Here is a 14,530-nt window from a genome sequence, read left to right as displayed (position 1 = left end):
CATAAACACTTGTTTTACAGCAAAATGCTCTTGCGATTTTTCCTATGTGAAAAAATTTCCTGCGGCGAGATTTCCTACGGCGAAATTCCAGGACACGTTAAAAACAGCATGATTGTGGTGGTCGTTCATATGAAATTGGAAATACAAATTGATATTTGTTTGAATACCGTTTTTGTTACAATCAAAGGCCATTACCACTTAAAATGACAGATAGAAAAGCATTAATAAACATGAATGTACCTGCAGTCATTGGAATGCGCTTACTATTGTCTAAACCAGTGTTTCCCATGAGCGTATGGGTCGCGACCATCGCCGGATTAACCATTAAACAATATAAGCACGTGCTTAGGGCACCATGCAAAGCGGGGCACCACAGACATTTTAGAGCAGAATTTTATATAGTTTATCGGTGTTTATTAATACGAGTTCACCCGACGACTCAAACTTCGGAATGTTCGCCTATTTTTTGTCTTCAAACATCATATTAACCTTCTTTATTAAAAAATAAACACTGAAACTTAATTATTGGACACGAAAAGTTTTTACGGCCCTTCAACTTAGCAACCTTGAACCACTCTGAGGTAGACTACTAGGTACCGGTAAAATTTCAAACTACAGTTGTGACTTGTATCCTTTGGCATTTCGACTCACGTTGAGACTGGAGGCATGAATCTTTATTGTCACACTCCCTAAGGATTAGAGCTCAACCGATATATCGGCCCAATATTGCGTGTTTGCCGATATATAATATCGGCAGTAAACGGCCGATATATATATCGGCTATATATGACCGGTAAAAAACCTAAAAATGTTCGTAAAAGTTGTTTTATTAACTGTTGGTTGTGATTATTTTCAATGGATAATACACTTATGTGGTTTATCGGTTTTTATAATTAAATTACACATGAGAGGGCACCAAAGTTTTCAGTGCACGTATTTTCTATATTCGCTTATTTTCTACAAAAATAATAAAAGTAGAACATAAATGGTATGCAGAAAATTTGTTTTGTAATAGAAATTTATTTTAATGCTGTACTACAATCGTTTAATATTTACGCATATTCTTGGGTCATAAAATTTCACAAATTTGTTTTTTTCAAACAATTCAGATTGCTTGAAAAATGGATGGGAATCACTGACCTTCTACGATTCTCTTGATTGTGCGTGAATCAGATTTTCTAATATATTTTTTTCAATTAAGTTTCAGAATGTTACCTAAAAACGGTACATATTTTGTAATTTTTCTATCTGGAATACTATTTTGCAAGTGTGAATTCTGTCCCAAGAAATGCACGTGTCAGCAAAGAATAGTTCAATGCAGCGGAAAAAAACTGACAGAGATTCCAAGAAATATTCCATCGAGAGTATCGGAGCAAATTGCTGATGATAATTTTATCTCAGAGGTAATTATTGGAAGAGAATTCATAGAATAGTAAAACAGATTATACAAATTGAAAAACAAAATCTGTATATGCTTTTTCACTATTGTTCCAAATATTCTATTCCCACTAAAACGTCACAGACAAGACGTCAAAAGTTAGTTTTAAACTGCAATGGATATAAAAACTGTGAGTGGGAGTATCATTGAATAAATAACTACCAACGCATAAGTTCAAACTGCCAAAGCAAATGGCCCGCATTTTTTCGTATGAAGAATTTATACTTGGGCGATGATTAAAACACTCCTCTACCAAAATGTGAATGCTGGCATTTACGCTGGTTATTACGTTTTGAATTTGAATTTTTTTTTAATTCAACTTTTTCAGCTCCCAGCACAAGTTTTACAAGGCGGTGACTCTCTGTTGAGTTTGAATTTATCACACAACGTCATACAAAGTCTATCGGAAGACAATTTCCAGCTTACACCGGCTCTAACCTACATTGATCTGTCTTACAACAATCTAACATGTATACAAGGAAATGTATTCCGTGGACTAACAGACTTGCAAACTTTAATTCTTACTGGAAATAGAATAGCAAGTGAGTTTAATAAAAACGAATTTTTAACGAAACGGTGCTCAAAGACTGATTTTTCTTGTTGTTGTCCCACACCTGAATGAATCTCGCCTTACTTCATATAAATACTCTAACAGGCATGAATCCCACTTTATATTCTCTTTTCTACCATTCACTCCACAATATATTCCTACCCAAATTTAGAACAGTGGTGTAAGTGTGGTAAATAAAATTGCGGGGAAATGGTGACATGTGTGGGACAAGTGGACTTTTGATGGTTTAACTTTGATGATTGAGGGTGATATACTTAAATTTTAACACCTCAATGCTTTTTTTCGAATAAAATTCAAGAAAAGCAGTTGTTCAGCCGATTGGCAAATGAACACCATGCAGCTTATACCCCCAACGCAAAAAATCATCCCCTAAGAATGCGTGTCTCTTTACACTTCTCGTCTGGAAATGAAAACGAGAGGGTTACCGTAGAGTTATAAAAAAATATATATATATTTTGAAAATGAATTCACTACTCTTTGCATTCAGGCCTATCACCGCAATCATTCAGGAATCTTACTTCACTTCGAGATCTGAAACTCTCGTACAACAAAATCCGAGCGTTACCGATCGATATATTCACTTCTTTATCGAATCTTAAAACTTTGTCATTAGACGGGAACAAGATATCAATTATTCCCGATGAATTGTTTCGTGCTTTACCATCTCTAATAACATTGAATTTGAGCAGAAACAGGTCAGTAAAAATGTTTATATTGTAAGCTTTTTATGTCTTCGAGTCAAGTTCAAACAAGCAATCCCATGGACTCTATGACAACGTAGACCAGGGTGGTCCAAGGTTGCCGGCTTCGCGGGCCACACTAAAGTGTTGTATTGTTCGCGGGCCACAATAGTGCCAACATTTTGATCAATATTTGTCATTTATTAAGGAGAAAATGCCGTTCTAGATTGTTTGTTTGAATTGGTCAGCTTTCTTTTCAAATTCATGTTTACAAAAAACAGCAGATTGATTGATTACCGAATTTTACCAAATTTGAGATACAGGAGGGTAATTACTAAATTTTCTGACATGAAGGCAGCATTTTTTGTAATACTGTTTAGGCTTGTTGCAAAAAAACACTCGGCAGGAATCATATTTATTGGCCATTACATTAATATTTAGTTATCCGGCATAACCAATCTAGGTTAATAGATTCTCATTCGATTTTTAGTTTTCTATGCCTATTTTGTTAGCACATATTCCCGACCAAAACAATAGAAGCTAGATAACAATTTAGACTAGCCAAGCACATTATTCAACTTTGCTAGTTACCTCAGCTAATCATAACACTAGTAAATTCAGTGATGTTCAGTGATTCAGTTATGTAACAATATGCCAAAAGATTTTTGAATAAGCGGCAATTATGGAATATGACTGATCAACACAGCGACGTTTTAATGTGATTTCCCCCTAAAATGAAATGTTCGAAGTAAGAAATTGTGACAAAAATGGTATCGGTTCCGGAAAAATCAAAAGATTGTAGCTACCAAAACTTGACATATTTTTTTCATCTATTGCAACTCAAACGGGAAGAAGTTCATATTATCCGCGTAAACGGAATCTGAACCCGTGATGTCTAACTTGATGAATTTCTAATTTCAGAATACGACGAGTGACCATCAACACATTCAAAGGATTGAAATCACTGCAAGAATTACGTTTAGACAGAAACAAAATACAGAATATGGATGAACATTTACCTGAACCGGACATTACTTGTGATACAAAGGTAAGGAAATAATTTAACGTAAGTATTCTTTCGTGAAATAATTTTGAGACGAATAATATAAGTAATAATCGGTGCATCGAATGGGGGACTAAAAATACCTTGGCATCAGGAAATGAATAATAAAATTGAAGGCATCCGCGTTTGGTAAGAACCTGTATTCTGAGATACTAGGACAGTTTTTATTATTCAAATTCTGGTTGTGGTACAAAATTATTTTCAAAAAATGGGAAAATGGGCGGAGGGGTTACCCCTTTGCCCGGTACTCCCGAAGTATGTGAATCAAGATGGCGGGACCGGGACGTAGTATGTGTACCAGGTTAGGGCTAGGCCATAATTTTATTCCAATTTTCCTTGTTTTAGTTCTATTACGAGTTCGTGATTGCCTCCCGTAGTATTTGTACCTGAATTTATGGCCTAACCCTAACCTGGTACACACACTACGTTCCGGTGTCCGCCATGTTGTTTCACATAGTTCGGGAGTACCCTTTGCCCAACCAATAACCCAGGGTTTTAGAATTACGGATAAGATATTGTACCAATTTTTTAATTAATTGTACATGGGGGTGATTTTTTTCTTTACAAAAACTCAATTAACCGATTCCCTTTTTGTTGAATTGCAAGAGATAAAATTAGTCCAATTGACGAATAAAAAGGTATGATAATTTGCGCCGAATACGCCTCTCCAGGAATAAATGAACCTTCTGAAAATTGATGACATATGTTTCTGTAATGTAACCTTTGTGTTAGTGCGAGTCAAGACTCTTGTAACACATAGAATAGTCGATACTCCCGTAGTATGTGGAACAAGATGGCGGACACCGGAACGTAGTGTGTGTACCAGGTTAAGGTTAAGCCATAATTTTATTCCAATTTTCCTTATTTTAGTTCTATTCCGAGTTTGGGGACTAGCCAAGTGACTTCCGCAGTATTTGTACCTGGAATTATGGTCTAACCTTAACCTGGTACACATACTACGTTCCGATGTCCGCCATCTAGTTTCACATACTACGGAAGTACCGAATAGTCATCTATGTTCTTGCTAAAGCAAGTTTGCCTCAAACACGTAGGGAGTTTGTATCGCGTAACCCCAACTGAAATAGTTATGCAAGCATTTGAGTAAATATTATCAATATATGCAAAATTTATATTCGGAAAAGTTAACTCAATTTTGTTGCGAAATTGCCCAATTTAATCCTCAGGTAGAACATTTTATACTTTTGCAAATTTTTTAAGATTATTTCAAATTATATTTTCGACTTATTTTTGGTAAACTCTCATCATGTTTGCATATAATGCTTATGATAAATAATTAGAATCTATGATTTTTTTTATATCACTTCATTTTGTGGTAATTTTAGGTTTACAATAAATTCAACAGTAAAATATCTGAATTATTTTATTAGTTACAAGTAAATAACCTGAAAATTTTTCAACAATGCCCATCGGAGACATAAATTTGATTTTCTACCCGCATTGGATACGTTTCCCGCTATAATTGCCAGAAAACTAGTAGTAATGTCAAATTCAACTTCAAAACTTTCCTCAATAGTTATATTATTGGATGAATCATTTCTATTCAGTTTTGTAATTCACAGACGTGGCCAAGTGCATTTCCATATCTACAAAGTATGATTATTCTATAGAACACACTCGATACCATGTTAATATGCATTCCTTTACAGGTCATGGGAAATTACTCAATTTCGGAAGCAATGCAGAGACCAGTAGCGGAAGAAGGGGTTCTTTCAAACTTGCGGGATTTACGATTGCTAGATATACAATACAATCTATTGAGAGAAATCAAAATTTCATCGTTTCAAGGATTGAAACATCTCAGAAATTTGATTCTAGGAGAGAATAAATGGAGGTATATGAACGATTGTATCTTTGATATACAAGGTTCCATGAAGTCTCTTTACACTTTTGTTAGGAAGTCAGGTCTCAATATATCTTAACCACGTTTGTTGTTTTTAATCAGTGATTGTTTAAGTATTTTCACTCCATTTAATACATATGTGACATCCAAAACGATTTATGATATCAACAAATACACTTTTTAAAATTTTAAGACTTTATTGGCACCCTATGTATTATGCAGGAATATTTGCTAAAAGTAAAGTCGAGAACTCACTCACAAATTAAAAAGAAAAAGGCCTAATATAACGTTAGTAATCATCTGCGGTGTACGTTGCTTATTTGTTGCTGTCAGTCAAGGTTTATTAAAAAAAACAAGAACGGGTTCGCTGATCATCACGATATTCCGAGAACGGGTTCAAACGCGCGAACCGATGAATTCTACAATTGATTATAGTTTATTAGTTTTTGAACCTATTGTAAGAAAGTTTCATGTTATGAATTGTTTAAAAGTAGACCATTTTGTTTCGTTCTCTGGAAAAATTTAGATGATTTTTATTTGTTACTGACTCACAAATTCTTTCATAGATGCAACTGTGTTCTCAAACTGACGATACAATCACTGAGATATTATTTACATAATGAAGAAATATGGCTTGGAGATATACATTGTGCTGAACCAGACAGAATTAAAAACGTTAATTTGGATGATTTGAGCATTGAAGATTTGAAAAGTGTCGAGAAAACATTGAAAGAAATCTCTGCTCAAATGACGACAACAGAAAGCATTATTGTACAAGTAAATAGAAAAGATACAGAGAATAAATGGCACAAAAAAACAATTCCAATAAATCCAGTCGACGCAAGCAAAAGTGGAAACCATAAAACGTCGCTTGGACGACCTCAAAATGACCTTGTGACGCTAGGAAGAGAAATTGACTCAAAAGAAAAAACTTTAAGTAAAATGCCGCCTACTGGGAGCCTAATCCCGGTGTTTCAAACCGGGGATATTGAGCCAACAACTTCCTACCACTATAGTAACCATGGAAACGCATGGACGACTGGCGTCAGATCAGTTGTAAGAAACGTCGTTCCTCAACTGACTTTGGCTGCCGTGACTTCAAAAGATTATTATCCGACTGCCCATGGGGAATCACCATACAGGTGAGACATTTTTTATGACAAATCGATGCAATTGCACCACCCTTTCTCAACTTTACGACACATACCGTATATGCTCGTTTTACCGCCCGATCTTGATTAAGGGCCCGTTTGAATAGCCGCCCGTTTCAACAGAACATAAAAATAAAGAAGGTCCGGTGCTTGAATACCCGCCCGATGTAAAAGCTGATTTTTCAGTGGTAGAGAACAATATGAAATAAGAAGCGCATTTGTCACAACGCTGTTGAGTTTTAAGCGCCGGTAGATAACACTCACACCTTGGGCGTCCAATTACATAACAGATAGCATTGATTACGTAACACCGAGGTTCTCAAACTGAGCGTCCCGACGCCCAAGTGCGTCGTTTCAATATTGATAGGGCGTCGCAAAACTTTCCTCCTTGTGCGGATTTGTACCTGCGGTGCGTAGAAAAAGTCAAAATTTTCGTTATTCTCGTTTAAATCATACTTGAGAACTGAAAATGACAATATATTAATTATTGTAACGATCGATCTTATTTATATATACCGTATTTTCCGGCGAATAAGACTACCCGGCCAATAAGACGAGGCCTGTTTTTGGCACCAAAAAAAGGGGTTTTTCCGTGTATTCGTCCAATAAGACGAGTAAGAAAATCGCAACCCTGCGTCTCCGTTCGACAGTTAAGCAAAAAAGCGCACTATTATTTTTAACCGATTCTGTTGTTGTATTTTTCAGTTACGCGCTAATGCACTCTCTTTTCATTGATCTTTGTCGCCATCTTGGCGACTTATACTCTGCTCGTGATGCACACGCAAATGTGGAAACTTCAAATACAATAATTAAAAAGCGTTTATATTCCAGATTTACCAAGCGAGAACGCCTATTCATCAAACTAAACTGTCGGGGAGGGCATATTATCGCTCACAAGATATTTCATGGTCCTAATTGCAGAATAAACTGACATCGAAAAAAATTAATATTACCATATTCGCCCAATAAGACGACCCCCCCTAAATCAGGCCAAAAATTTAGGTCTAGAAAATCGTCTTATTCGCCGGAAAATACGGTATATATATATACGTTTATTTATATATTTTTGTGTATCATTTTACTTTAAAAATAACAAGCGCCCGTGCTTGGATAAGGGCCAGTTTGAATAAGGGCCCGGTTAGTGGAATTGGTTAAAAAAAATATGGGCCGGGCTACAAAACGAGCAAATACGGTAAATGGTATTATATATAGGTGTACGCTACATTAAATCATTTTTTATAAATAATAAATTACTCAGTTCAAATACACCACCCATTCGTTATATACATATGTGGTAATAAATATAGGTTGACGCAAACTTTATAGTATTCAAGTTATATGCAGTAGATGAACCATTTTTGGGAAGCCAAATTCCACAAAACAGACGTTTTGTTGACATTTTTATATGCCAAATTGTTATTAACAGATTGTTATCAAAATAGGCGCGTGCTGCAAACTAATACACACGCGAAAAGTACGTATTTCAGGTCTAAAATGCCAAATACACCTGATAACACCTTGCGATCCACACGCTACCTGTCGGTAAAACTTGGTGTAAACCAGTGGGAGTAGCAATAAACATTTCATTTTACGTAAGCAGGGATACTAAAGTAGGGTGTTGACCTATTTGATTGTAAGAAGGGAAGTTTATCTTGCGTGTGGCGGATGTAAAGTCGCGATATGCCACTAACGTTTTGTTATGATAGGCATATGGTTGTTTGTATTCTAGCACATTTTATTAAATCTAGCTAGCGAGCCCTTATTTTTACAACATATTTAAATATAACGGCGCTCCAGAAGTGTGGGTACCGAAATGGAGGGAACTAATTTTGTTCAATTTGTGTAAAGGGACGGAAACCTGTGGTATATTCACTTGGCTAACACAGTCCCCGAACTCGTAACAAATCTAAAATAAAGAAAATTGGAATAAACTTATAACCTAACCCTAACCTGGTACACACACTTGAAATTTCTACCAAACCTGAAAGGTAGCTCCTAAATTCAGAGCACAATGCTTCTTTCATATTGATAATGAAAGAGATAGCATTTGAAATGCGCAGTCGATTTCTTTAATATCTTTAACTATTTACAATTAACCCTGGAATAGGTCAATTAAAACAAATGAAATTCTTTTTAATCAACGTACTTATTGATACGGCTCGGCTGTGCATCGTGCTATTTGTTGGGAATACGAATTCCACCTCACCTCCGATTACCACGCATGGGTTCGCAGGTTTGAATCCCGTGCGGGGATAGTTATGTGCGAGAGAATTACTGGACTCCTCGCCGCAATCGATGGTTGGTTACGGCTTAATCCACCATCAAGTCAATGATGGGGAACGATTCAATCACAACTTGACAGACGCATAAACTCATTCAGTAACGTTAAGATATAGTAAAAGCCATTCAATTTAACGTTAAGATATTATGAAAGCCATATGTATATATATTAGCCAAAAATTAAAAGCCTAAATTTGCCGAATATTCCAGCGTATTCATTGATTTGATATATTTAGAAATGATGGAGACGTCTCCAATCACAACTTGACCGACACAAAAATATCGAAGAAAAAGGAATCAAAAGAAGGCCAAACTATATTACTTGCAATTGTCATTGCGCTTTCGTTTCTCGCAGTATTTGCAGTCGCTGTACTGATCTCAGTGAAACACTTCAAAAACAGGGATAAGAATTCGGGGTAAGCTTTTTATAACAAATATTTATTTGATACTTTTTATTGAGCTAACATTAAAAAAATCTAATCATCAATTGCCAGATCCAAGGCGTTTTATCTTAAATTCATTCATAAAGTTGACGTGCTTTCCCACGAATCTCGATGCTACTGGCTAGTGAGAAAATAATATTTATTATTTGCGTATCCTTGTGCCAAATGTGACCTAGAAAGTTTGTAAACCGCCCTGTTTTTTAATTTGAGCAGTAAGAAAGTTCTAACCTGCATAATGAATGAAAGTAACTCCAGTATTTACGTGTATTTTGACATCACATGTCATACAAAAGGAACTTTTTTGGCCGCTTTTGGTCGTCTGCACTAGAAATACTTTATGGAAAATTTACATGGGTTATTAGTGGGTTGAATTACAAAATTTTGGTTCTTTATGTAGTATATGCAACAAGATGGCGGACACCGAAACGTAGTATGTGTAATAGGCTATGTTTAGGTCATAGTTTTATTCTAATTTTTCTTAATATAGTTGTATTACCAGTTCGGGGACTAGCCAAATGTGTCACCATAGTGTTTGTACCTGAAATTACGACCTAACCCTAATCTGGTACACGTACTACATTCCGGTGCCCGCCATCTTGGTGCATATACTACATGAGTACCCAAATTTTAGCATTTCTCCCATCGAACTTAGCTGTGTACGTCAAACGGAAGGCAAAATGGACAACAGTCGTTAATATTCAATTGTCATCACTGTATTACGCTAAAGATACTGTCTATAATAAAACTATATAATAACGCCCACGTTTATGTAATTCTCATAATTTCTTTGAAACACAGATGCTGCCTGAAAACAGGAGGATCAAAGAAGAATTCATCTCTGCGGTAAGGAGAAATTAATTTTGAAATTCAAAAAAAATAAAGATTAAAAATTCTACCACGAGTTATGGCGGAAATGAACCAAGCTCGGCCTTTTTTGTATCAAAGTCGAAGTTGTAATTCAAATTTACCAAATAAGGGGGTTAAACCCAGAGTCCGGAATTCCAGATTTCTGAAACCTAGCCAAAATTTGCCAGCTAAATTCCTACGTCATCGAGACACTTGCGTTTACTAATGAGGAGTATGATCTCATTTTTCTATAATGCTCAACAAAACCGTTCAAAATAAATTCACTTACAATTCAAAAAACATTATAGTACGAAACGTTTTATATACAAGCTCTGTCTGTAGCGTTTTATGGAGTTGTGATCCGCTACCTCGGTTTGAGTATGTATACCTGACTTACAATTTCTAAATATGTTTATAATATTTCATTTTTCAACAGGTCAGTAACGACATATCCTCTCTTGTATGACAACCATCACGTGGCAAGGCGACCGCTGCCCAAGGCACCCAGTTTCAACGCAAGATCGCGACCAACAACCAGTGAGGAAGTGAGATGGACTAACGGAGGCGTATACGGCCTTGGCAGCAATCGGTCGAGTTTTATATCTTTGCACAGCCAGTCTATCTCAAATAACAACTCATTTGACACAGCACTAACTACTCTGCAAAGTGATATCACATACAAACAAGATGGATTCTCAAAATCCAGTACAACACGAGGTTCCAACTCAAAACTTCAACATTCACAGCGATCAAGAAGTTCGTTGCACAGCAGCAGAGCAGGAACGCAGGGTCAACAACCTGTCCGGCGGTATGGAGGACATCAAAATCTACTTGCCAGTTTCAAAAATAGCAACAACACTATACAAAGATCTAATTCTGCCTTGAATGAGTCGCAGTCTACCTTACAAAGTAGAAGAGAAAAGATGGAGGCAAGGAGGCTACGTAGGCAGAAACGCAGGAGTCTTGTTAGGCCCGAAAGTGCAATAATCTCAACATCGATTCGAGAAGTGAACGAACGTCCGCGAGCGTTGCCTCCAGTACCCAGAAGAACCTCAGTTTCAAAAAACCGTTGTCAGCAATTGAAAAATCAACAGAAAAACATTACTTCTAAATCTGGAATTAATTGGTCTCATAATGCTTACTGTGAAATCGATCCCGGTTTTCCAATTGAAACATCAGAATTTGTAGAGAATATATTGTATAGAAAGCATATTGCTCAACAAAAAGTAGACTGTTCCACTGTTACAGAAAAATTATTAACAGAATCAACGATTAGCCCGGATGTGAGTGAGTTCACAAAAAGAATTTGCGATAGACTGGTTCAACTTCATAGTGCTACCCCTGACAATAAAAGCAACAATGCAGGATACAATAAACAACCACATGATGAATCTGGCAACGGCGAATGTGTCAAAGAACTATTTATCCGTAACGGAAATAATTCCACGGAGGTCAAAGTTGAGAGTGCCTATCCGGCATTGAATGTTGATTCACCTTTAATTACAGCTGGATCCAAAGAAAAATTAGACAAATTATACAATGAACTAATACAGGACATGAAGGAAAATGAATTGACTCGACCAAAGCCTGAAAAACTGAACGGGTACGACAAACTTGAATTCTGTACGAGTGGCGAAAGTGCAAGTGAAAAATCTTGTAAAATTGAAACAAAAAGTGAAGATTCTGCGACGAATTATGACACAACATCCGACGATACAAAGAAAAAGGATAATTGTATTTTACAGCGCAAAAACAGCTCCGACTCGCTTTTTGTCGACATGAGTAGCGTGTGTGATTCAATTACCACTGAGGACGACATGGGGTCTATCGGTGGAGAAGAAGATTTTGAAATTTTTTACCCGATAGTGGAATCAAGGCGAACTTATCCACTTGGCGCTTACGGTTCAGATCAATATATCTTAGATTCTTTGCGAAACCAAGAAGAAGACGCAAAAGCGGCAAAAGAGCAAGTACACCATACCGCCCCTGGTGGCCTCGAGCATCTGACTGTTCCGCTTTCAGAAATTTCCACAGACGACGATGATTCTCACGCTCATCTCCGGCACCAAGTCGTTAAGAAGAGTAGAAATTCGTCGTCTGGCTCGTTGGCCACTGTACTATCCAAAACACCAGATGTTAAAAACGATGCTTTCGTTTATACAATGGCCGGCGAATCCACACCTGACTCTTTGCCTGAAGTGTTTGCCAGTAATGAGAAATTTCAACAACCAGACTCGGGATATGAAACGGTCAAAGTGAATGACAATGAAAGCATGGAAGGCATCGATGAAAACGTTCTTGGGAATGACCATAGGTATCAGCATATCCAATACATGTATTCTGGTCATAGAGTAAAAGATACTCCACTGAACGACGTCTTCTTACATTCAAGCAGGCAAGAAACTGGGTCTCCTCCCCAAGTTTTTCAGCAATATACTGAAGACAAAGAGACAAATAAATTGCTAAATATCACTGCTAATAAGAAAAACGAACGACATTACCATTTCATTGACTTTGACAATGACATTGAGAAAACCAACAATCAAGAAGAAACGTCATTCAATGGTCAAACAAACGCTGTATCAAAAACTGCAGGCAAACGTCACAGATTATATCATTCCATCGATATGGAGGCATCTAAAAATGCTAAGAAACTTATTCCGTTTCCACAAAATGTACCCAATAGAAATCATCATTACACAAAGCATCAGATTAAGGACAAGGGAAAGAAAAAATCTACAGACAAAACTAGCACCACTACGAGTCAACAGAAAGCTTTTCGCAAAGACGCAAGTAACTTCAAGGCAGATGAAAATGCTATTTCTACTTACAAAACACCGATGCCTAACAACCAACGAGAGGCGGAATCGATGAAATCACCCACACAAAAGACATCTTGCCTTATAAAATTAGACCACAATAAAAACCCAGTAGTACACATGACGACACAGAACCAAATAAACTGCGACTCGATTGGTATTACACAAAAAGCCAAACAGAAACCAAGCAATATAATCATGCTAGATCATATTGAACATAGACCACGACTCTCCACAAATGAAAAGCTAAAACGATCATCAAAAGTCGTAGGGTATTTTGAACCAGTAGAATCGTCTCCAGATGAAGTCACAGACGAGGAAGTTTTTGATTTGGGGACTTTGTAAATGCTAGTTTGGTCTTTGATGCGGACAGTACTTTCATTTAGCTATTATTGCTGTTATTTATCGAATTGACGCATATATACTCTTTTCAGCGCCGCGTTGTGAAATAATTATTAATTCTTCGAATTCAGATTTTAGAAATATATTTTTCGGTTCATACTCAGTTAGAGCTTCCAAATATGAGAAAAGCACTCATATTCTCAGTTAACAGATTACAACGTGACATATTTTGAAGTAATTCAAAAAACCTAAACATATATACTACAAATAATCATTGCTTATCTGAAAACTTTGGCTACGGTTTTTGTTTTTCAATACATTCTAATATACTTGTATATAAATATTTACAATACATTTTTCATGTCAACATTTTGCTTTGTGCATTTCATAACTATATAAAGAATATTTCACTATTTTCGTCAATTTTAATCTTCCTACTTTGGTTTACTCGCGAGTTAATAAAAGAAATGTTTTCAGCATAAGAAACTTATGAAATTGCGAGTTGTTAAGTAGGTCAGAGGTGGGCAAAGTTTTGTTTTGCAAGGATCGCATAAGGAAAAGATCTTAATTTTTTTCTCCGACTGCAGGAAATTTGCTTTGGCGTCACAGTTCCTATTTGCTATGATAAGGTCGTGTTTAATGTTGGCTGACATCGTTAAAGCGGCAATGAAATGGGAACATATTTTAACAATTCGTAATTTATAAATTCTGAATCATTTCGATAATAAATCTAAATTCTGTATGTAATTCTCCAAATTTCTCCAAGAGTGGAGGACTGCACAAAATGCGGGACGGGACGTTTTTTGCTCATCCTAGACGTGGTAAATCGTTTACGTTCGTTTTGTCAGTTATCGTGTGCGTGATGCGCATGTTCGATAAAACGATGTATCGAAAAATACAAAATGAAAGAGATTAACAAAAAAGAGCATAATATTGATAAATGAACTGTTTCCATTATCTGAAACTATAATTAAGCAAAAAATAGCGCCTGTGAATTTTAGGAACAAGTTAACGATTCTGAGTTCACATGTACAAG

The 14,530-nt window shown here is 36.3% G+C and overlaps 2 protein-coding genes across 3 annotated transcripts in view; one reads left to right on the top strand and one right to left on the bottom strand.

The window, feature by feature from the left end:
* LOC120347382 (sushi, von Willebrand factor type A, EGF and pentraxin domain-containing protein 1-like) overlaps positions 1-14,530 on the bottom strand; it is a 136,397-nt gene that overhangs the window by 72,953 nt on the left and 48,914 nt on the right. The window lies entirely within an intron of this gene.
* Positions 970-13,966, top strand: LOC144429519 (uncharacterized). Its single transcript, XM_078117589.1, has 9 exons — positions 970-1,403; positions 1,767-1,980; positions 2,497-2,704; positions 3,611-3,737; positions 5,420-5,604; positions 6,180-6,755; positions 9,281-9,460; positions 10,286-10,330; positions 10,770-13,966. The coding sequence occupies exons 1-9, from the start codon at positions 1,209-1,211 to the stop codon at positions 13,495-13,497; spliced, it is 4,458 nt and encodes a 1,485-aa protein (XP_077973715.1). The 5' UTR covers positions 970-1,208; the 3' UTR covers positions 13,498-13,966.

Source organism: Styela clava, chromosome 11 (genome assembly GCF_964204865.1).
Source record: "Styela clava chromosome 11, kaStyClav1.hap1.2, whole genome shotgun sequence".
Lineage (NCBI taxonomy): Eukaryota > Metazoa > Chordata > Ascidiacea > Stolidobranchia > Styelidae > Styela > Styela clava.
The sequence above is the reverse complement of the archived record's forward strand: the minus strand, read 5'-3'. Positions and strand labels throughout refer to the sequence as shown.

Excerpts from the sequence above, each read along its gene's own strand:
- LOC144429519 (XM_078117589.1), top strand. The coding sequence starts at position 1,209 with ATGTTACCTAAAAACGGTACATATTTTGTAATTTTTCTATCTGGAATA. Across the intron at positions 2,705-3,610 it reads TTGAATTTGAGCAGAAACAG|AATACGACGAGTGACCATCA; the intron begins GTCAGTAAAAAT and ends TTCTAATTTCAG. Across the intron at positions 6,756-9,280 it reads CATGGGGAATCACCATACAG|AAATGATGGAGACGTCTCCA; the intron begins GTGAGACATTTT and ends TGATATATTTAG.